General features: G+C 42.4%; 3 protein-coding genes across 5 annotated transcripts; 1 reads left to right on the top strand and 2 right to left on the bottom strand.

Moving 5' to 3' along the window:
* The first annotated feature begins 4654 nt into the window (after positions 1-4654).
* aldh18a1 (aldehyde dehydrogenase 18 family, member A1) lies at positions 4655-15884 on the top strand. Of its 3 annotated transcripts, XM_076760005.1 has the most exons (18): positions 4655-4966; positions 5144-5252; positions 7119-7270; positions 7636-7785; positions 7912-8016; positions 8106-8264; positions 8951-9041; positions 9400-9524; positions 9858-10002; positions 10257-10330; positions 10529-10628; positions 10940-11160; positions 11348-11485; positions 11614-11809; positions 11980-12101; positions 12274-12460; positions 13743-13838; positions 13988-15884. In XM_076760005.1, exons 2-18 carry the CDS (start codon positions 5162-5164, stop codon positions 14182-14184), a joined length of 2349 nt encoding a protein of 782 aa, XP_076616120.1. In that variant the 5' UTR covers positions 4655-4966; positions 5144-5161; the 3' UTR covers positions 14185-15884. The 3 variants fall into 3 exon arrangements, with proteins under 3 accessions (XP_076616120.1, XP_076616122.1, XP_076616121.1); XM_076760007.1 differs by lacking the exons at positions 4655-4966; positions 5144-5252 and having other exon boundaries at positions 7147-7270; positions 8106-8258; XM_076760006.1 differs by lacking the exons at positions 4655-4966; positions 5144-5252 and having other exon boundaries at positions 7147-7270.
* Positions 15885-18340: 2456 nt separating this feature from the next.
* crygmx (crystallin, gamma MX) lies at positions 18341-19950 on the bottom strand. The gene is made up of 3 exons (XM_076759864.1): positions 19942-19950; positions 19121-19363; positions 18341-18837 (listed from the first exon to the last, which is right to left on the bottom strand). Exons 1-3 carry the CDS (start codon positions 19948-19950, stop codon positions 18562-18564), a joined length of 528 nt encoding a protein of 175 aa, XP_076615979.1. The 3' UTR covers positions 18341-18561.
* Positions 19951-20518: 568 nt separating this feature from the next.
* crygmxl2 (crystallin, gamma MX, like 2) lies at positions 20519-22113 on the bottom strand. Its single transcript, XM_076760449.1, has 3 exons — positions 22105-22113; positions 21280-21522; positions 20519-20794 (listed from the first exon to the last, which is right to left on the bottom strand). Exons 1-3 carry the CDS (start codon positions 22111-22113, stop codon positions 20519-20521), a joined length of 528 nt encoding a protein of 175 aa, XP_076616564.1.
* Positions 22114-22569: the final 456 nt, after the last annotated feature.

Here is a 22569-nt window from a genome sequence, read left to right as displayed (position 1 = left end):
CTCATCCCTGGCAGCTGAACCAGAATCCTGAACACACACACACACACACACACACACACACACACACACACACACACACACACACACACACACACACACACGCACTGACCCTCTTCAGACATCCAAAATATTACAGTGTCCAAGGGAGATGAGCTATTTGGCATGTGGAATTCTGCCAGCTGATGTAGTTGAAATTGGGATATTTGAGGATTACAATGAGAGTCAGAGTAAAAGGGGTTGAGAGTTTTCTTTTCCAGGAGAATTTTAATGCAAAGCATGCTTAATTCTCTTTGGCATTACCACTGAGTCTGCAAACACTCTGTGTTTATGGGTTTTGGATAGAAATGTGATTATAAAAGCTGGAAAAATTTCCCATTTGCAAATGCAAGTCAAGGCCGGCCTACAGCTGCTTCCACGTAGAAATATAAACATGTATCTTATTTTTATGTTTTAATGTATTTAGGAAACATTAATCAGCTGTTGTAAGAAATCCTCACATTTATTTACCTCAGCCTTTTCTACCAGTGTCCAAATTTACATATAAGATTAACAGCTGTAATATATTTTGACCTCTTGTTGCAACACTTAATCATGACAAGGACATTTTCTTAAAAATTGAATGTATTGTTATGTTATGAAATACTTTTAGCACAGACAAATATCATTGTGTCAAGAATAGAATTTTATTCCGAACACAAGCAAAATTAATGAAACTGCAAACAAAAATACAGATGTGTTTGCATTTGTTGTTTACCAAAAACAAAGGTTTCAGCCCAGGAATCGTGGTAATTTCTTCATCATCACCACAGTCTTCCTCTCACTGGTCTCTAACACAGTGATCTTGGGTCTCACGCTCACACGGCACACATCCCTCTGGACACAGACTGGGTCTCGTCTCCCCTTCGGCTCCATGTCGGAGGGGTCGGCGATGGGCTGGTGGGGCCTTCTGGTTGAGAAGGTTTTGGGATGAGGGTGATTCTTGCTGATGGCCCCTGAGAGGAATCGCTGGAGGAGCCTTCTGGCCTCCCAGTGTTTTGCTGTGCGCTCTGCCTCCATCACTGTCAGCCTGTTACAGTGTAAGAGCACACACACACACACACACACACACACACACACAAACAAACTGTGGTGTATGAAAAATGCCTTTTACTGTAACAGTACTTTGACATAAGCCCATGGAAGAATTCAGATCCTAACAGGTGCTGCATTCAAAACCTTACTTAACTAAAAGTATATACTCCAAGTATTATCCGCTAAATGCACTTAAAGTATCAACATTATCACTAACCTGTGGTGATGCTCTGGGACGAGGGTGAGGCTGTGCCAGTGGGCCATGTAGCTCTGTCCTCTCTGCCAGTCCTCCTCCAGGACGCTACAGTCCAGCTCAGTCCTACGTGTACCAGCCACACTGCACATTCCTGCTGCCTCCACCAGCCCAGACGTGGATCAGTGCGGTAAGAGAGGTCAGAAAATTCTCACATTAAATGTAGAAGAGAAAGGCTCCCACATGGGCTATTGTTTCTAAGTTGAGGACACAGCATTGGAAGTTCTTATCACGTCTTTGCCAGACTCTCATACTTTTAATTAACATCTTAGCCACACATTGTTTTTGTGTGTATTTTTGTATTCAAAAATAAGTGAGAAGAGAAAATGTGTTGCTGAAAGTGGACATGCAGCATGTTGTACCTTGAACGTATCACTGTCCTTTTAATTTGGATGCAATGTTGCAACATTAGTTATCATGTTCATCAGTAAATTAGTCCAATACAATTTACTTTTATCCTAATTTGCCATAATCTTCCCCTTTTTGACAGTTTTCCAACAGGTTTTCTGTGAAATTTAGTCCGATAAATTCATTCAGATTCAATCAATAAATGAATCTGTGGCAAATGAAAAGTAATGCAACTTACTTTTCTTGCTTTTCCTTTCTTCCAACAAACCTTCTTTCCACTTAGTATGCTGCTACTTTCCTGTTTACTCCTGGCAGTCTTCCCCTTTGATCCAGTTTGTCAGAACGTTTCCACCAATAAGCTTTGGTCTTCAGAGGAGACAGTGCTGCACCTCTGATCTTTTCTGCCTTTCTTCAGTGGATAACTGGTCAGTTTGACGGTGGGGGTTGAGTATCAGGGGGCTTACATATATCTGCAGCTATTTTAGAGTGGCTCTGCTGCCACCTGGACATGCCACTTCGACCAGGGAGCTAATGAGTTCAGACACGATGAACGAAGCACAGATACACACTCCAACACAGACTACACACACAACCCAATTATCACATTACCATATAAAGTCTTCAAGGCTAAGAGGCTGCAGCCTTGCTAGCAGTTCTGCGGCTACACTTTCAGGCACATTACAGGTGCTTGGAGCTAAATGCAAATGTCAGCAGGCTAACATGCTTGCAATTATAATGCAAACATGTTGATGTTAAACGGTATGATGTGTATCATGTTCACATTTTAGTGTGCTAACATGTGAGCCTTGTGATTAAAGAGAGTACAGCTAAGGATGATTGGAAGGCCATTAGCTTTGAGAGTCTTTCATCATAAACCAAAGTACTAAAGTGCTAAATGAAAAATCAGGGTTCATTAAAGTTTTTATAATTTATCCTGAGGGGGGAATGAATATGCTAAATTTCGTGGCTATTCAATTCAGTTCAACTGCAATAGTTTCATAGAGATTTCACTCAAAACCACAAGTGTGAACCTCACGCTGAAGAAAAAATCAGGTCATCACCAACATATGTAGGATTCATCCAGGGGGAACCATGAATGTCTACACAAAATTCTCTGCCAGTCCATCCAGTAGATGTTAAGATATTTCACAGAATAAGTGAAAACCTTGACCTGCATGTGACTCTACTGCAAATGATTCGTCCTCTTGGAACCATGAACGCACCAATAGTTGTTGAGACATTTCAGTGTGGACCACAGTGGTCAACCAAGAAACCAACAGACTTCTGCTAGCATGGCTAAAAATTAAGTTAAATTATACACCATAACGATTAACACTGGTGTCACCCATTTATTGCCTGGTGTTTAAGTTTTCTATGGGATTTGTTGTCTGTGTTGACATCAGGTGCGGTGTTAGATGTTACTATTTGTCAGAATGTGACGGTGAGATCTTCCTTCCATAAGCTGTCTGTGTCTGCGGTATTAATTTTAATCATGACTAGCGCTTAGGCAATTTTTTCTGTTCCAAAGTTAATATTATAGTTCAGCTTCAAGAATGACAATGTTTGATATAATGGGAAAAATCAGTGCATATACCAGTTCAAAGGGACAGAAGGATCAAAATGAACAGACCTGCTATAAGTTAAAAGGATGTGCAGATACACACACACACACACACACACACACACACACACACACACACACACATGGTTAGTAGATTAGTGGAGCCAGGAGTAAGGTAAGGGTCAGTTCCTTCCCCTGAGTCAGATGGACAGATAAAAGAGTGAAGAGGAGAAGGAACACAGAAGAACAGATAAAGGGTAAAAGCAGACAACAGAGGAAAGAACAGGACAGATATAATAGAATAATACACATTTAGCTGGAGCTACGGGGGCCAATTTAGTTATCTGTGGTCCTAGGGGGCAGTGGGAGTCCGATGGTATCAGTCAACTCTGCTCCAGGTTACTTTTCATTTTGTCACAGCAGGCTAGTGCAGGTACAGGAAACTTTCATCACTGCTGCACCCCTGTGATGTTGCCACCACAATGGAAGGTACACAGTTAATCAAAGAAATAATTAGGACAGTCAGGTTCTGTAGACCTATGTCTTCCCACGAATTTCAGCTTAATGAACTAAGAATAATTATAGATGAGTGAATAACTTTATACATTTGGCTTTAAACTGTGGTGGCTCTGTATATTGCCACAAACTGTAATATGGAGTTGATCGAGTGAAACACAATACAGAATTTATATTTTACTATCAATGATGATTGATACCTCAGTCAAGCTTTTTATGTATTGATTAAGAATGAATTGTGTGCATCTGTTATACTCTTTGTTAATGTAGAAACAGAAATGTAATGTAGAAATGTAAATCACCTCACTGCAAAACAACCTAATTTCAGTTCAGGAAAATTGTAATAGATAGATAAATAAATAAATAAATACAAGTTTAAAATGTTTGCTTAAAAAATATTTTTAACCAAGTTGCTCTCAATGTACTTATACACAGTTCCAAGACACAATTTACAAGAAGGTGGAAATAGACACTCAGCTAAAACTTAAGACAACAAAGAAAACAAAAACAAATATAGAAGTATTTAGCACAAACAGTGGGTGAATAAAATAATTGTATTATTAAACATATATATATATATCTAAAAGCATGAATGACCAACAACATACAATATCTATATATAAGTCAAGTGTTTCTGTAAATTGTAAATCTCTCAATTATAATTTATTACTTATTTTATTATTGGCGGAATCACTGTAAAGTTAGCGTTGGTTAAATGATAGAGAGAAACCAAGGTATTAGACATTTTATTACTTTATTTTTCAAGGCGTTGTTTTATTTTGAAATTTGAGACTTCAAACGACACTTCCGTTCTGCTTCCGCGTTTCGTCGGCCGGCCTGACGCCACATCCTGCCACTTCACCGCCAATTTACGAGGCTGCCCGTGCAGAAAAGCAACATTTTAATAATGTCAGCGCGACCACTGACGATAAATTGAGCGTCAGTGCTTCACCTGCAGCGGAAATTAGCTCACAGACGGTCGGTAAAGTTAGCGACACGGCCGCTTTACTGTTGTTGCAAACTGCTGGGACAGTTTCATCAGCAGGTCTCTGAGCCAGGGGAGGAGTCGTACACATGCAGATCCCACCTCTGTCCAAATGTTTGCGTGAAATATGAAGGATTGAAGGGTTAAAGAAGATGAGCAAGACTCTATAGAAGACGTTACACAGGACAGGTACATTCACAGGACAAGATAAACTGGGACTTCAGGAGGTCAAGTAAGAACAAACGCGCTTATTCAAGTAGCGAACCAGTGGGATTGTTATGCTTTGCCTGTACATGTGGATAATATTATCCAAATATAATGCTTATCTCTGGTTTCTCTGTTAAATACCACAGTTCAATGTCTTTGATGCAGCTTTTCTGTGTGTTTTCACTCTGTCTCACTGTGATAGTAAGTCATTAAACGCACCATGCTGCTGCGAAGGCTGACGCTGTGTTCAGGGAGCTCACTGGATTTCCAGAGACACGTCTGCCGGTTCCTCACCAGACCTCTGAACCAAGGCAAGCAATGCTGCAGAGACACACCGTGACACACTTCATCCCATGGAAACAATGTGTAGAGGGGGCAGTCTGTTTACATCCAGCAGCCTGGATTACAGAAAAGTTAAACAACCCTATTTGTACCCCAGATGTTCACATGAGGAGAGCAGATTTTAGTGTAGTGCAAAGGATCTGCTGCTGGAACAATCAGTCAATTTCTTGATAAGTCAGCCGACAGAATAAATGTAAAAATCAGTGTAAGGTGCCTTTGGTAGATCCCTGAGCTTTCCTCTAGAGCCTCCAGCACAATACATTCTGATATGTGATTAATAATTTCAGTCAGTTTTGCAGGCACAAATGCAAACATTTCCCAGTTGTAGCTTCACAGTTTGGGCGATTTTCTGCATTTTTTAATGTTATGAGACAGTAAACTGATTTTTCTCAGGTTTTGTAGTGTTGTTCGACAAAACAAAACAAATTTTAAGACATCGCGTTGGGCTCTAGTGATCTGCGCTGGAAATTTGTCACTGTTTTTTTTTTTTTTGACATTTTATAGACCCCATGATTGATTGATTGATTGATTGAAAAAAATAATTGGCAGATTAATTGTTGCAGCTAGAACTGTAACAATTAATCAATTAGTTGTCGACTATTAAATTAATTGCCATCTATATACATATATTTTCTTTACTCCTGTGTGGCAGTAAAACAAGACATTGGCGGACGTCATCTTTGGCTTTGGGAAACGGTGATTGACATTTTTCACCATTTTTCCGACATTTTATAGACCATCAAAACTAAGCGATTAATCAAGAAGTCCTAAAATGAACAGCATATTTGATCATTTATAAAGCCATTTTTTAAGCAAACAGTTGCTTTTCTCTGTTTTATATTACGGTAAATTTAAAAAAAAAAAATAAGTTTTTTGACTGTTACTCTGACAAAAGCATTTTGGAGAAGTCACTTCAGGCTGTTTTCGAATGTTTTCTGACATTACAGAGTCTGCATGATTTATTGATTCATTGATGATAAATAACGATTAACCGTTAATAATTAGTTTCAGCCTAAAAAGTCGAGAGCGTCTTTGTTTTCTGCTGTGAGTAGATGAATGAATTCAGGATCGTGTCAGCCCAGCGTCTGCAGACACACGTGGTCAATTTCAGCCGTGATCCTGATAAACTGCTGCTGTAACTTACAGAGCCAAACTTTGACTGAGAGGTTGTGCCTGACGTACTCTGGTCTGTACAGGATGTCGTGGGCCTCTCCCTCCCTCTGTCTGTCTCTCTCATGCGCCTCATTGCTCCACAGAGATGTGTAATGTCAGCACAGGCCTTTCTGCGCGCCCTGCTGATGTGGCACTTTGAAGGCTGTGATTATCTGGTATCCTGGGTTACAGATGGATGTAAGGGAGGGCTTTACTCTGTTTGTCGCACTCATGAAATCAATGAAACAAAAACCCTGCAAAACAGCCTCGTTTGCACTGTTTTGCAATGTTTGCAGTGTTTTGTGTGGAAATTTAAACGGCAATATGTTGACACCTCAGCAAATGAGTTGGTTTTTAAGTGCTTGTTTCAAGCAGTTGAAGGCATCTGCGTCACTTTCTCTTCATTTTGCTTTCTGATTTTAAGTGCAGTCAGTTTTTTAAAAAACATCTCATCATACATCATACATGTCAATATAATGATAACTTCCATTTTGCCAAAAAAGACACTGAATACCTTAAAAGTCTTCACTACATATATTATGAGTTTGTACAGATGTGGATGTAAACTTGAAAATTAGATCTAATTCCATTCGCCAGAGCTGCTCCTCCTTGGATTTTGCAGATGTGTAACATTGAAATAAATGTTAAAACACCACTAAATAACATCCTCCTCCTCTGCGCAGCTCCCCAGGGGCGAGCTCACGCCGGCTCCTTTGCACACCGCGGTGAACTGCGTCAGGCCAAGAGGATCGTGGTCAAGCTTGGCAGCGCCGTGGTCACCCGAGGCGATGAATGTGGCCTGGCTCTGGGGAGGCTGGCCTCCATTGTGGAGCAGGTGAGAGGCCAAATGCAAACACAAACCATCCTTAAGTGAAGAATGAAAGAACTTTTGGGTTCTGTGGATAGCGAAGAAATCAGCAGGAAATGGAGGCTTTGACAGCACCTCTGTCAAGTTCTGTGTAAATGAACCATGAGGTTTTTTTTTAATTCTAACTCATTTGTTTTTTGACACGTTGCATTGATAATTAAGGCCTTGATAATTAATTTTCTGTCACAGAAATTGTGACAGAAATGATGATTGTTAAAAAGCTAAGAAGGCGTTTTTTATTTCCCCTTTTAAAGCTGAACCCTCAGTGAGTCTGACAAAACAACCTGTGGGTCCAGCTGTGGTGAGTCCTAATTGGGTGTGTTGTGGTCCAGGTGGCCATGCTGCAGAATCAAGGCAGGGAGATGATGATTGTCACCAGTGGAGCGGTGGCCTTTGGCAAGCAAAGATTAAGACACGAGATCCTGCTGTCCCAGAGCGTCCGACAGGCGCTGCACTCGGGACAGAATCAGCTCAAAGACATGGTAAGAGAAGCTGGAGGAATGTGTTGAGGCTTAAGGTGCTAACGTATAAAACTACAGTAAAAAGCTGGACGGATAACGTCTTTACGTACAGAATCGACGTAATCAGACCTCTGCGTTGTGTTGCAGTCGTTGCCAGTGCTGGAGGCCCGGGCCTGTGCTGCAGCTGGACAGAGTGGCCTGATGGCTCTGTATGAGGCCATGTTCACCCAGTACAGCACTTGCACTGCACAGGTACGTCCACACTTGTAGAAACGTACATTGCCAACACTTTCTCCTGGTGGTTGGTTTGACCCTGTCTCTCCTACCTCCTGTGCCGTCAGGTCCTGGTGACAAATCTGGATTTCCACGATGACGATAAGAGGCAGAACCTGAACAGCACGCTGCAGGAGCTGCTGCGCATGAACATCGTGCCCATCATCAACACCAATGACGCTGTGGTGCCCCCGCCGGAGCCCAACAGCGACCTGCAGGGGGTAAATGTGGGTACAGATAGCATGGGGGCGAGGCTGATAGCGGTGATGGTAGCGATGGCAGCAGGGGTGCTGAAGGTAGAGACGGTGTATATACAGTGGAGATGGTTCATGAGCTACAGTGTTTTCTATCATCCACACACACACAAACATCTCTGCCATCCTGCCTCACCTCATCAGCTCTGCCCTCAACCCTTAAGGCATGTGCATGCAAGGAGGGGATGGATGGCAGTGCATGCAGTCACTGGGCACGAGGTGCTGTCGGAACGGGCTGGGACTAACACCTGGAGGTAGACTCCTCCTCTACCTGCTTTCCTGCAGAAATAACTAACACATCTTTTTTCTTGGGGATAATTTAACTTCACTCTCTCTGTCAGGGCTTTTTCTTTTTAATTTTGGGCCAACTTCGCTCATGCTTCACTGTAAGTAATTATTCTGGAAACTGAAATGGACTTAATGTGACTGCTAGTCTGAGGCTTTAGTTTATCGTCCTGACAAATCTGCACTGGTGTGAAAACATGGACCTTTCACTGGGTCTCTAAAATTTGCCCTGATGGTCCCACGTAGTGACAGTTTACTCAAGCCTTTGAGAATTAGCTTCTATTCATCAGCCCTTAAGAAAAGGCTCAAATGGTTAAATGGCAGATGGCTGACTTTCTGCCACTGCTTACATCGGCAATTTCGTGGTTCTGCAGGTGATCAGCATTAAGGACAACGACAGTCTGGCGGCGCGGCTAGCTGTAGAGATGAAGGCTGACCTGCTCATCGCGCTGTCTGACGTGGAAGGTATGTGTGTTACCACAACAACAGTCTGGGTCAGCTGTTAGATAACAACACCATCTGTCTGCGCTCTTCACCGGGAAAAAATAAACCCCCTTCTCAGGGTCAACTGAGGGAGACAAACACAGACCTTCTGCCTTCATGTTTGAAACTGATGCTGATGGGGTTGCCACAAGGCGTGTGTGTGCGCACGTGAATGTGTCAGATTTAGAAGGCGGACCCTAGAGTCATTAGTCTATCAAATTGATTTGCCAGTTAAGTGACCCAGGTATTGGTATATAACAGATGTGCAGTAAGTGTGAGGTTTGTGTGTCATCATTTATTTTAGACCCACGCATGAGCAAATAAGTTGTTGCTTTCGTAGGACTGTACGACAGCCCTCCTGGAACAGATGACGCCAAGTTAATTGACATCTTCTACCCTGGAGACCAGCAGTCCATCACCTACGGCACAAAGTCCAGAGTTGGGATTGGAGGCATGGAGGCCAAAGTATGTTAAACGTCCTCATTCGCGCAGTTAAAAACTGTGTTCATTGTCATTATCTTTGTGGACGTTCATCGGACAGGCAGAGTGCAAAGCTTCTTGTGCTATGGATTTTTTTTCTTCTCATGTTTGCAGCAGAAAATTCTATTGATCAGCCTGTAGTCAAGTGTTCATGTTGCTGTTTTTTGCCTGTGTTCACATAGAAAATATAGAATATTGTCCTGCTTCTTTAAGTTGTACAGCTAAGATAAAATATGATTTGACATTTATGTTGCTTATCCTATGAAGAAGTCAGACTTTATTTAAAATTTGCGTGTTTCTCTCTGTGTTTTCCTGCAGGTCAAGGCTGCTCTCTGGGCCCTGCAAGGCGGCACCTCAGTGGTCATTGCAAATGGGACCCACCCCAAAGTAACAGGTCATGTCATCACTGACATCGTGGAGGGCAAGAAGGTGGGAACCTTCTTCTCCGAGATCAAACCTGCCGGTGGGTTCACCCGGGCTGCATGCTGTTTCTCTCAGCCTCTTCTCACATGAGTATTATTGCAGCCATGTTAAAGCTGCAGCTGCTGGTGTTTTACACACTCAGTCACCAGTTTATGAGCTACACCATTACCCAAAAACAGCACCACAAACTACAGCCTCCAAAATGAACATACAGGTGAATCTGCTTTATTAGACTGCATTAGTTTAGGCTACATGTACCTAATAAACCGTCCTGTCCCTGACCCTTCTCACCAGGCCCAACTGTGGAGGAGCAGACAGAAATGGCGCGAAACTGTGGAAGAACCCTGGCATCCCTGCACCCAGACCAGGTGGCACATTATTTTAAATATATTATATCATGGATTGCAGTTAATTTGTAAAAATATGTTAATACAGGGTATAAACACTCATCATTTCAAAGGTTAATCCTAAGATTACCTTTTATCAGATACAGAGAAACGCTGACCTCTTGTGGGTAGATGTGCTACATGCTCATCCTGCCTGTATTTGGTTGACTGTGTTGACAGAGGAGTGAGATCATCTGTCATCTAGCAGAGCTGTTGATTGAGAGGAAAGAAGAGATTCTGGCTGCCAACAAATTGGACATGGACCTGGCTGCAAATGCAGGTAACAGGGTCACATTGAGTCAGGTTTTGAGCGGATGAGGTGAAATCAGCAGAGTTTGCATCACTCTGAACTCATGAACTATTCTTTAACAGATTATTACCAACAGACAGATCTAATTGTTGCTTTCTTAATGTTGCAGCATAAATTCATCTAAGAGATGATTTTAGAAAAAATTTCCAACTGGGCTGCTCAATTCATATCTCTCCACCAGAGGGCGACTGTCACTTTCCCTCTCGATGGATTTCTTCAGTTAATTAGAGTTTGATCCATATCACCTGAACGTGTAACGTCACTCTCCCTCCTCTCCACAGGCCATTTGCCACCAGCCATGCTAAAGCGTCTAAGCTTGTCTCCAGCCAAACTCAACAGCTTGGCCATTGGCCTGCGCCAGATCGCTGTGTCCGCCCAGGACAGCGTGGGCCGTGTGCTGCGCAGGACCAGGGTGGCTCACAACCTGGAGCTGGAGCAGATCACTGTGCCCATTGGAGTTCTTCTGGTCATCTTTGAGGCCCGAACTGACTGCCTGCCTCAGGTAACCGCGCAGAGCTGCTGTAATACAAGTTATGTTTTCAAGTTATTTAGAGAATTAACAGATGCAGACGACATAAATACATCATTAAGACCGAAAACACTTTTCAATGGAAATGTATATGCAATTAATCTGTTTTTTTAGACTTTCATGAAATGACTGCGGTAATATCACACATCTTTATCTCCAGGTGTCTGCATTGGCCATAGCCAGTGGCAACGCCCTCCTGCTGAAGGGAGGCAAAGAGGCAGCCAACACCAACCGTGTCCTCCACCAGCTCACCCAGGAAGCTCTTTTCTTGCATGGAGTCAGAGAGGCTGTGCAGCTGGTAAAAGCAGTTCCTACACATTAATTAAAAGGCAATGCTTCTCTTCAATCATTGATTATGAAACAGCCTGAGAAAACCTGATTTGCACCTTCACATGTCTGAGATGGCAAACCTGTATTTGTTATAAGGTGAGCACTCGTGAGGAGGTGGAGGATCTGTGCCGACTGGACAAGATGATCGACTTGATTATCCCTCGAGGTTCATCCCAGCTGGTGCGGGACATTCAGCGGGCGGCCAAGGGCATCCCGGTGCTGGGTCACAGCGAGGGAATCTGCCACGTCTACGTCGATGCAGACGCCAGCATAGACAAAGTCATCAATATTGGTCAGCTTATATACATTTCTTCTGTTATAGTGATTTAATACGACTCGTTAATATACCCAATATTAGGTTAATATACACATGTGTTTATATAAGCATAGGCCAGTTCTGCCAGACATGCAAAATTATAGGCAACTATGACTTTGACGGTAATTGATATTTTCTCGTTCCAGTCAGAGACTCCAAGTGTGACTACCCAGCTGCATGTAATGCCATGGAAACTCTGCTGATCCACAGGGACATCCTCAGGACCCCACTGTTCGACCAGATCATTGACATGCTGCGTACTGAGCGGGTATAAAGATCCTTATTCATATTAGCACAATATCTCATCAATCAATGTGACTATAGTTGACTTTTCTGTAGAAAACATTAATATTATGGTTGGAAAATTCAGATACTTCACTACTCATCCAACGTAAGCACAATCATTAAAAAAAATAAATAAAAATCTGTGGTGTCACTAGGTGAAGATTCATGCAGGCCCTCGGTTCGCCTCCTACCTGACATTCAGCCCATCAGAGGCGAACTCCCTGCGGACAGAGTACGGTGACCTGGAGTGCTGCATGGAGGTGGTGGACAGCATGCAGGAGGCTGTGGACCACATTCACAAGTATGGCAGCTCACACACGGAGGTTATCGTCACAGAAAACGGTAGGTGGCCCGATGCGTAAGTGCTGATATTTTGTTACTTTGGTCTCTCTTTTTTTATTTTAAATACATTTCATCAGTTTGCATTTTAACATGCACATCTCAAAAGATGCAGTCTCCCATTGTTTTGGTCATATCTTCATACCTCAGCATAAAACAGCACTGGTCAGTCTTTGCAGTCTTGTCCTGCTTGCGCCTATTTATGTAGGTCTGATATGCATCAAGTTCTCTCTCTCTCTCGGTTTCCTTTCCACGTCCATCTCACTTTCTGCCACAGTGACTAATGAGCAGCGACGCTTTGTTGTCAGGATGAGTGCACAGCCTCCCTGTGTGACTCCAATGAAGGGGACAGAGTCCATTTAAAATGTAGAGCAGATGCTAAAGCACGGTTTAAAAGGCTCGTCCCTGTCATAACTTTGGGTCACGTTTAAACACATTTTCGTCTTTCAAGTGAGCAATTCCACTGCATCCTTCTAACTCATGTTGAGTCAAACCATTCTGTGCCGTTTCCAGAATATTTGCTGACTTAAAGGCTGTGGCCATATTGCATGTGTGTGTTTGTGCCATTTTCATGACATGTTCATTTGTCTGGCAGTTTTTAGAAATGTAACGACATCTTCATGTGAACTTACTTACTCCCATAAACATTAAAGGAACAAATGCAACCATTGTATAAAAACAAAAAGCACTAGAAGACTGAGGTACAAATCCCTCAGTTAAGGTTAAAATACAGATACACAGCGTATTTCACAAGCTTCTGTTGGTGAGCTGAATAAAACCGAACCGCATCTGAAAAATGAAGAGAAAGTGTGCATTTCACATCTCTACGCTGAGGATTATTCTCACCTGGTGTGGAAGCTGTGCTGCTGCCATCTGGTGACCACAGAAGGTACCTCAGTGAATTAAAATATCCATGTCAGTCTCAGCTAATGTCAGAGTAGACAGAGAGAGAGGGACATTTATAGGGACAGATAGATAGAGAGGAAGAGATGGAAAGATACAGTAGATAGAATATATAAGTATAATCTATACATGCACAGACAGATTAGTGGATTGGCAGATAATCTGTGGAGTCATCAGGAGAAAAGCCTGCCTGGTTGTATTCATTAATACTAATATTTGTTCAGTATTGACATTTAGATGAGCTGGAATCCAGTTTAAACCGCAACTCAAGGTTATGAAATCCTGAGATTTGCAGATGTGGGTCTTGTTTTTGCATTTGCTCTCATTCAGTGTGCTAAAGGTTGTGAGCTAGTAGCACCAACAAGCTTTCTTCCTCCTGCAGAGGACACAGCGGAGCAGTTCCTGCAGATGCTGGACAGCGCCTGCGTTTTCTGGAACGCCAGCTCACGTTTCGCAGACGGCTACCGCTTCGGACTCGGTATGTGGTGGTCGTGTCTCCATATCACTGTCTTTCTTCAACCGTGAAATGTGTTTCAACAGCCTACGTATTCCTACTTAGCATCATACAACACATGTGATATGATGTTTACAGTTCTCACCGGCTGTCTTTCTCGCTCTTGTCTCTAGGAGCAGAGGTAGGTATTAGCACAGCTCGTATCCACGCCCGGGGCCCCGTTGGCCTGGAGGGGCTGCTCACCACCAAGTGGGTCCTGAGAGGTGACGGGCACACAGTGGCTGACTTCTCTGAACATGGTACCATGAAGTACCTCCATGAAAACCTGCCTGTCAGGCAGCCTCTTGCTGGGCAGAGGGACAGCAACTAGACCAGAGACTCCCAGAGCACTCACTTGGCCCTGTCGGTCAGTGGTTTGCCCACCAGCAGATCCCCCTGGGGTCTTGTGGCAGATAGTGGCTGATGTCACTGTTTTTACACCTCTAAAGCACACGGCATGCAGAGAGACGCTTAACACACCAATGGTCCATTGTATCAGCACAACTGTAAAGCTGTTCAGACTTTACTGTTATTCAAGGGTTAAGAGTTTACAAAAAATCCTACCTCAGCCTACGATCCTTTCACATGAGTTCGATAAGCTGCCCTCATGCAGGAAGTATGATGTGATCACAACACATAATGCCTCCACAATAATACGTTAAATGGGGAACTGAGCAAGAAAGTAGGAAACCTTGATTACTGTAAGACAGTAAATACAGTTCTCATCGTATATCAAAGGAAACTGAAGCGCTTGAAATTATAATTTTTCGTTAATGAGGGAACCTCAGGATGAGAGACTGACACCAAGTCACAGAAAACGTCATTGCATCATGTCAGTGTCAGAGTATTTCTAAACATCAAAACCAACATGTACTTGCTATGACAATTTTATTGTATAAGCGACCCAAAAGTTAATGTAGCCAACAAAAACACAGTAATGTGATGTATCTTTATCTAAAATGTATTTTATTTGATATTGTAGATCAAAGTCTACTCTATCAGAAGGTTCCAGCTATAATCGTACATATTATGTAACTGAAGGCCCAGTTTTATATTTGGTGATTGCATTGGCTCGTTACCCTCAAGGTTCATACGGATTGTACTGTAAGTGCTTTCTTTGTCCGTGCAACATCTTTTTTTTTTTTTTTCTTTCATTGTAATTACATTACAGTTTCATCACAATTACATTACAATTTCATTGTAATTTCAGGTTGAATTTTCTGTATGTTTCTGAATGTACAGGCGTGTTGATTCGCTGAGGTGCTGATGAAGGTAATTTCAGATATGGACTAATTGCCAGTACAAGTTGGCATTTGATAAGGAGTGTTCCAGACATGTCCTGCATTTCACCTTAATTAAATGAATGACAGAACATTCATACAATCATATCAGAAATTTACCGCTTTTGTTTTATAGCAGTGGAAGTTAAAATACACTCCAACTTTTATGCATCCACTTTATTTACCATTTTTTTTATTTATTTGATCATTGTAACAAGTTGTGCTCATTTTTCTGTGCTTTGCTGCTTTCCTGCTTGTTCCTTGTGGCGCCCAAAGCCCCTGTCAGTGCAGGAACAGTAATTGACAAGCTGCCTCCTTCAAGCTGGAGGGGAGAGCGCGACTGCTTTTAAATTAAGCTCTGTAACATTCCAGCCTCTGAGCCCCTATCTGATGTCTTGCAATGCACACTTAAGGATTGGTTTGGGTTGTTTAATAGCTGCATTGTAGAATAAAAAAAAAGGTTGAAAAAGAATATTTTGGATATTTTTCTTACTTTCTTTGATTTTCACAGTTGAATTGTTGAGGATTTTTACATGTACGGTATGTTCGTCTCTGTCCTGGCACTAGTGTTTCTACTTTCACAAAGAACACAAATTAATGGGGGAAAAAATTCGCACTGATCTGAAAAACAGATGTCTAAAAAGGGCCTTTTTAAAGTTGCCCATAGGGGAATTCGCATTGCTGGAAGTGGGGCAAGGAAGATGGAAGACAATACTATAGAGGTTTAATTATCCAGCCATCAGAAATGAAAAGAGGGAGAAGGAGAACTGAGACTAATAATGGAATCACAGGCTTATGTTCTTGGTTTCTCTGTTTCTTTCGTTTTCTCTCTCTTTTCTAGCATCTAAAGAATTCATTCTCCAAAACGCACTACTTACCCTTCAATCAGCTCCCCATCACCAAGTCCAAAGGGTTCAGAGATAAAGCGGGAGACAAAACTCGGATCTCACTCTTTTGTCCTTTTTATGTGTGAAGCGATTGAAAATACCATCTAAATGACTTGAGGTAGAGACGGAACAATCTAGGGACATTGAGTATTGCCTGTTTGATGCATAGAATTGTATTTTTCAATATCATGTGCATCAAAGTTCTTTGTTACAGTAACAGTAGCTATTCAGGTGCAGGTATGTTATACCCAGCTGCTGTATTTACACCAGTTATCTACCAACTGAGTGAAACGCCTCTGTGTTTGCACTGAAATAAGATCTTGGTCGTAAACTGCAACCCAGTATATCAGATTCTCAAAATTCCCACTGAAGTCTCTATGTTTGAATCCAGGTCAACAACAGAGAAGTGCTAGGTCCATAAATTTCTCCTGAAGTTCCAGACAAACAGCTAGATGCTGTTGCAACAGCTGAATTTCCCCATCGGGGGGGGGGGGTCAAAAAAGGTTTACCTTAAAAATTGAAGAGACTGATGATCCCTGTCATCTATATTCCTGTAGATTATATTGACATGCTGTTTTTGATCACCACAGCTCCTCAACTGATCTACCAGCCGAGCTAATTGCAGATTTCAGTGATGTTACGAGTAGAAAATGCATTAGATTTTGTAGCATGGCTGTATTGAATATTTAAACGAGGCTGTTTGCAGAATTTTCAGGTTATTTTTCTTTGCTGTTCTTTTTATGTGATGTTTGCAAGGTTTTAGCCATAAACTTTAAACACAAATAACCAAAGATTTGTTTTTTTTTAGTTCTTAGTAAGTCTAAAGTGTTTTACTTCCTGTGATTGGCTAATATTTGAAGCTACTGCCTCTTCATGACCTTAAATTAGGGTTGGGCAGTTTGGCTCCTAATATTTCAGGGTATTTCTGTGATGATATTCCTGACGATATGACAAAATACTGAAAAATTATTTTAGTTTAGAACTCACAATAGCTGTTGAGCTCTCATCATACTCAACCAGGTGCTTGTGTTGGTGAAATAAATTGGTTTTATTGCACACTTCTGCCGTTAGTCTTCTTGCGCTTCTTACATATTTACGTGGTTTGTTGTACGTCTGATCTTTTGTAACCAAACTACTTCCACACTCCTGTACTTACTCCTCCACCGTGATGTTGCTGCGCTCTAATATTAAGAGTTAGACCTGTATTGTCATGAACAATATGGTATGGTACACCTCTGCCTTAAATGAGCTTCCAGTTATGGCTGAAGCCTGGCAGCCTGTAAATTTCCTCTCATCTCTTATCTGACATTGCCCCCAGACCACAGCTGATCAGATCCCATGTTGCACCCTGTTGATGTTGTGTTGTCCGCTGGGTATTGTTGTCCACAGATATGAAAAAAAGATGATGAGGGCAAATCACTGGACTTGTACAGCAAAGCTGACAGTCCTTTAATTGGACATTACTCAAGGCCAAAACTCATATTTCTTGTTGTGCTTGATCTTAAGAGACTCTCAAATGCACTCCCTGCTGGGCTTCAGATTTTTTTGAATCAATAATTAATAGTCAAAGTTATTTATTCATGTGTATCTTTGCCAATTACGCAGCGTCTAATTAACAATTTCAATAATTGATATTTATTTCTGAAAGGGTTCAGTATCTTGGGCTGATGAAAAATGCATGAGCGGGGATGTGGACTGGGTTTTGTTTTTTGTTCTGAGAGAGCTTGATGCTCGGGGCTAATACCAGGCCACTTTGACTCCAGCTCTTTGAGTTGGCACTGGCCCTGTGATGTGGATCTAATATGGGCATCTTTCATGGACCCAACGCGCTCACTCTGTACCATGTGATCTCATAAAGACTCCTACATGCTCATCCTCAGATACCCTCTTTTTTTTTTCTCTTTAATATCCAACTTCAAACAATAAGCTTCTGTTTCCTTGATAATTTTTCTTTGTGTATGTGGAATGACAATATCACGGCAAACTGTAGAAACTCTTGGTCTTACTAGGACCTCAGTGGTTACACTTCTACATCTAACTCTGTGGCCTGATGAAACTAAAGTTCAGTCACCGTACTAAAGAGAAAAATATTCCTCAGATTTATGAAAAGCGTATCCCCCTGATCTTTTTATAGTGACAGCTGTAGTAGTCAATAGAAAATTAACAAAGGCTCCCTTTAGTTGACTTTCATCAAGTTTTCGTTTATTGTGATTCCAGTAGGACAGGAGGTCGGGGGCCGGCGAGGCAAACCATTTTGCTATGGGACGACCAAAGCAAAAAAAGATCATCACGATTTACTGTGAGCATTGCTTGAGCACTGAGTTGGGGAGGAACTTTTACCCAACAATTCAAAGCAACCCAACAAAACCAGAACCCAACATCAGACGCACCAAAACGCCCATCATCAAAAATGTATGATGTCAGGTTTGGACACCACAGTGTTGAGACCACACTGAAACAGTGTTGGCATTAGGGGAAGGGGAAGAGGATGGAAAGCTTAACAGTGGGGCTCAGAAAGGGTAAAAAAAAAGAAGCTGGGAATCAATTGAGCTCAGTGACACGTCTCAGAGAGCCAAAGGTGGGGCTGGTGCTTCCCCACTCGCTGTGCCTCCTGTACTCTCCAGGGCGCAAGAAGTACTGGCGTCCCCTGTAGTTGGGGTGTTCATGCAGCATCCAGTAGCCCTCCATGACATTGACAGAGGAGATGTCACGGGTGTGGAAACGCTCATGCAGATCTGGGCAGTCATCCATTAGCTCCAGATTCTGGCCCGCAAAGTCAGACCGTTCAAAGATCTTCATCCTGTAGTTCCCATTGTACTAGGGAAGAAATGACGAGAGACCAAGATGATATTGCCATTTACAGTAAATTAATAGACTTTTTTCTGGCACTGATTCAATGAGACAATCTACATATATATATATATACATACACACACACACACACACACAGTTATAGGTCAAGCCAAAAAAAGATGTTTTAAAATGCCCACAGGTATTGGCACTGGGTGGTGAAAACAGTATGACTTGACTTAAGAACTAAATGATCCTAAGCTGGCAGCGCTACAGAAAACCTTTGGTGAGGGCATCAATTAAAACTCACAGGTGGCACCATACGGCAGGAGCGGATGCAGTCATTGAAGCCTGCCCAGCGTTGGTAGTCGGGGTACTCGCCCTTGTGGAGCATGTACTGATAGCCTCCATAGTTTGGCTTCTCGTAGGCCACCCAGCAACCGCTGTCCACTCTTATCGAGTTACAGCGGCTGAAGTGGTTTTGCATCTCAGGGCAGTCACTGCTGCACTCATAGTGACGACCCTGGAAGTTCCTGTCTTCGTAGAAGATAATCTGCACATAATGGTTGGACAGACATTATCACCACAGGGCAAGGGCACACGGAATTTTGTATATGACATTAGCAACAAAAATATCTGAACTTGAACTTTTGGTCCATAACGCATTGGTATTCTGAGCCAGGTTTGCAAGTTAGCTTTATCCAACAAACTTCCTATGTAGAATAATAGTAAGTGAAGAATTTTGGATTAGATGAGCTTGAGGGAATATTTCCCAAATGATACACCAGAAGTTGAATAAAAATACATTGTAGCTTGTGGTACTTTAATGGAGAGAAAAAGTTTTGGTCTATTTTGACAGGAATTAAGACTCCAAACTCAGTTGACTAGCTGCACTTTTTTTTACTATCCTAAACGGAAAATAAAGGCCTAATTAAGCTAAATATAACTGTGTCTTGTTTTGCAGCTTTTTATTAAGATTCAAAATGAAATTACTTTTGAGTGTGTCTTTGACAGCAAATATCAGTTCAGTTGCCATTTTAAGTTATTTACCCCTTAGATGCAGTTTATCAATTTCAGACACATCAAAACATTTAGTTGCTTTACTATATAGATTGAAAGTTGCACACTTACCTTGCCCATTGTAACAGTGTTAAGTTCAGACCAGACCAGATACCGGCGGCACCAGACCTCTTTATAGACCCTGCTGGGATCAGGGCTTTGCAAATGTGAAACAAAGCTTTGTCGTGTCAGCACAGTACGCTCTTTAGACTGCAGAACACTATAGGACTGGTGGGCTGCAGCAGCCTCTTTGTCTCTGTCAAAGCTCTGTCTGTCTATGGAAAATACTGTACTACTGCACTTTCTCAAAGGGCTACAATAAGACTTGCAACATCTGCCTTTATTGGCATGAATGCCAGAAACCTACGTGCAGACTGCGAGGATAGACAGGGCAAAGAGCAGGCACAGAGAAAAGGTTTGGTTTGTTTGGATAGTTATTTGACAGCGACACAGATCATTGAGCAGCAGCAGCAGCAGCAGCGCTTTTTTCAGTTGAAGATGTTACTAAGCAGGAAGCAGAAGTGCTACTTGGTCAAAGGGTGTTGCCATACCTCAGACTCGTGTTTGCATGGATTTGTTCAAATAAGCTCACAGACGACATTGTTATTTGAAAATCAAGTCTTTAATGTTCATTTGAGTTGCACACAGTTTACATGAGAGTCCTCATCCTCCTGAATGAGCCCACCATGGGGTTGTGGCATCCCCAGTCACCACAGGCCCTGTACTCTCCGGGGCGCAGGAAATACTGGCGTCCCCTGTAGTTGGGATGCTCGTAGAAGATCCAGAAACCCTCCATGATGTTGCAGGAGTAAATGTCACGGTAGCGGAAGCGTTCGTACACATTTGGGCAGTCATCCATGAACTCCATGGTGTGTCCCATCATGTCCGGCCTGTTGTAGATCCTCATCCTGTAGGATCCTCTATACTGGATGTGAAATAAATCAGAACATGATTATTATGCTATTTTGGTATTTGTGAACCCTTGAGAACACTTTGGTTGAGCTTTCTGCCCAGAGCTGATTTAACTTTGAATTCAAGCAAGTACTTGTACTACTTGGTTTCTTTAAGTAAGGAACTACAGATGAGGATGAACGACAACTCTGTTGGAGCATGACAGAATTAGATTTTTTTTCCACCCTAAACTGCCAGAAACACTCAATGTGACTAACAGAATTAGAATGAAGGCACCAAATCTTATGGGGGGTGTATCATATTCCTTTTAAAGGCTGACTGGGTCTCCTTGTGGACCTTGCAACAGAGACTTTTATGCTATGACCTGCCTGAGTATCTCTAAATGACATCAAAAGGCCAGTGATTGACATCCATTTTTAAAGCAGCATTTGATGTACAAGGTGAACGGTGGGGGGTGGGGGGGACTACCAATCCTATCTGTCTGTTTGATTGACTTACAGGGGCAAACATCTGGCAGGAGCGGATGCAGTTGTTGTAGCCCATCCAGGTGTGGTAATCAGGGTACTCTCCAGGGCCGAGGATGTACTGGTAACCCATGTAGTGAGGCTTCTCATAGGCCACCCAGTGTCCACCGCTGACACGGATGGAGTTACAACAGTTGAAGTGCCTGAAGGTGTCCATGCAGTCACTGCTGCACTCCCAGTGACGGCCCTGGAAGTTGCGGCCTTCATAGAAGATTATCTTGAAAAGGACATAGAAGCATGTGTTAGTCAAGTCAATGTGGCTCGTTGCAGTACTCAGGAATGGACTGTAGGGGACACTGCTCTCCCTTGAACAAACTCAATTACTTTTTCATGAGTCCTTCGAGTGTACAAGCCTCTCTAGTCTTCTGTATATTACTGCCAAAGCTTGACAGGTGAAAATCAAGCCAATTGAAAACGTTGTTGCAGCTGACTTTTATTTAAAGTACAACTCATTGTATGCTCGTCCAATCCGAACACACTGTAAACTCCTCAAATTGTTGCTGTCCTACACATACAACAAATCTGTCATCTTTAGATACCATGCAATTGCAGATCTCCTCAGACGCGCTTTCCTTTTAAACACCTGTGTGTGTTTTCCCGCTCAAAAATAAGTCCTCAAGCAGTCCATCCTGTTTTTCGGAGCTAATATTTTCACTCGACTGAGTACCCTCGCTTCCTCTTTCCCCTGTGCTGCGTTATCTTTCCCTGCTGCATTATTTGACACATCTTCCCAAACCATGCCATTTCCCCAGTTCACCTCTTTTTTGAACCTGTTACCGTATTGCATGTGAGCTCATACCTTTCCCATGGTTGCAGGACTGTGGACGTTTTGCGCACCATGGCTCTAGACACACTTGCAGGTCCTTTTATACTCTCCCATTGACGATGAGGCCTCTGACACGTCAGGAACTACTACTCTTTACCTTTTCAGATACCAACTACTGTTCCCTTTGTCTGACAGCTTACGGGCAACTTATCTCCTGTCTGCTAGAGTTTACCTATAGAATTGACCCCCCCACCCAAAACTGAACACCACACAAGTGCTATTCTGTGTTTGTGTGACCCTTGTCCCGCCATGACCTTGTGATGCAGCCTTTTGAAATGTCACACAAAGGCCCTTTAGGTATGTGGCCCCCCAACAACAAAGCCTTTAAAGTATACAGTACAGTGGGTTAGGTCATTTTTGGGGGGCACTCTCCGAAAAAAGTACTTTTCCACGTTATGGTTTCATTTCACGTCTTCCCTGCGTGGAAAATTGTAACAT

The sequence above is a fragment of the Chaetodon auriga genome, chromosome 20 (assembly GCF_051107435.1).
Source record: "Chaetodon auriga isolate fChaAug3 chromosome 20, fChaAug3.hap1, whole genome shotgun sequence".
In the NCBI taxonomy this organism is placed as follows: domain Eukaryota; kingdom Metazoa; phylum Chordata; class Actinopteri; order Chaetodontiformes; family Chaetodontidae; genus Chaetodon; species Chaetodon auriga.
This window is presented reverse-complemented; position numbering and strand designations above follow the sequence as displayed.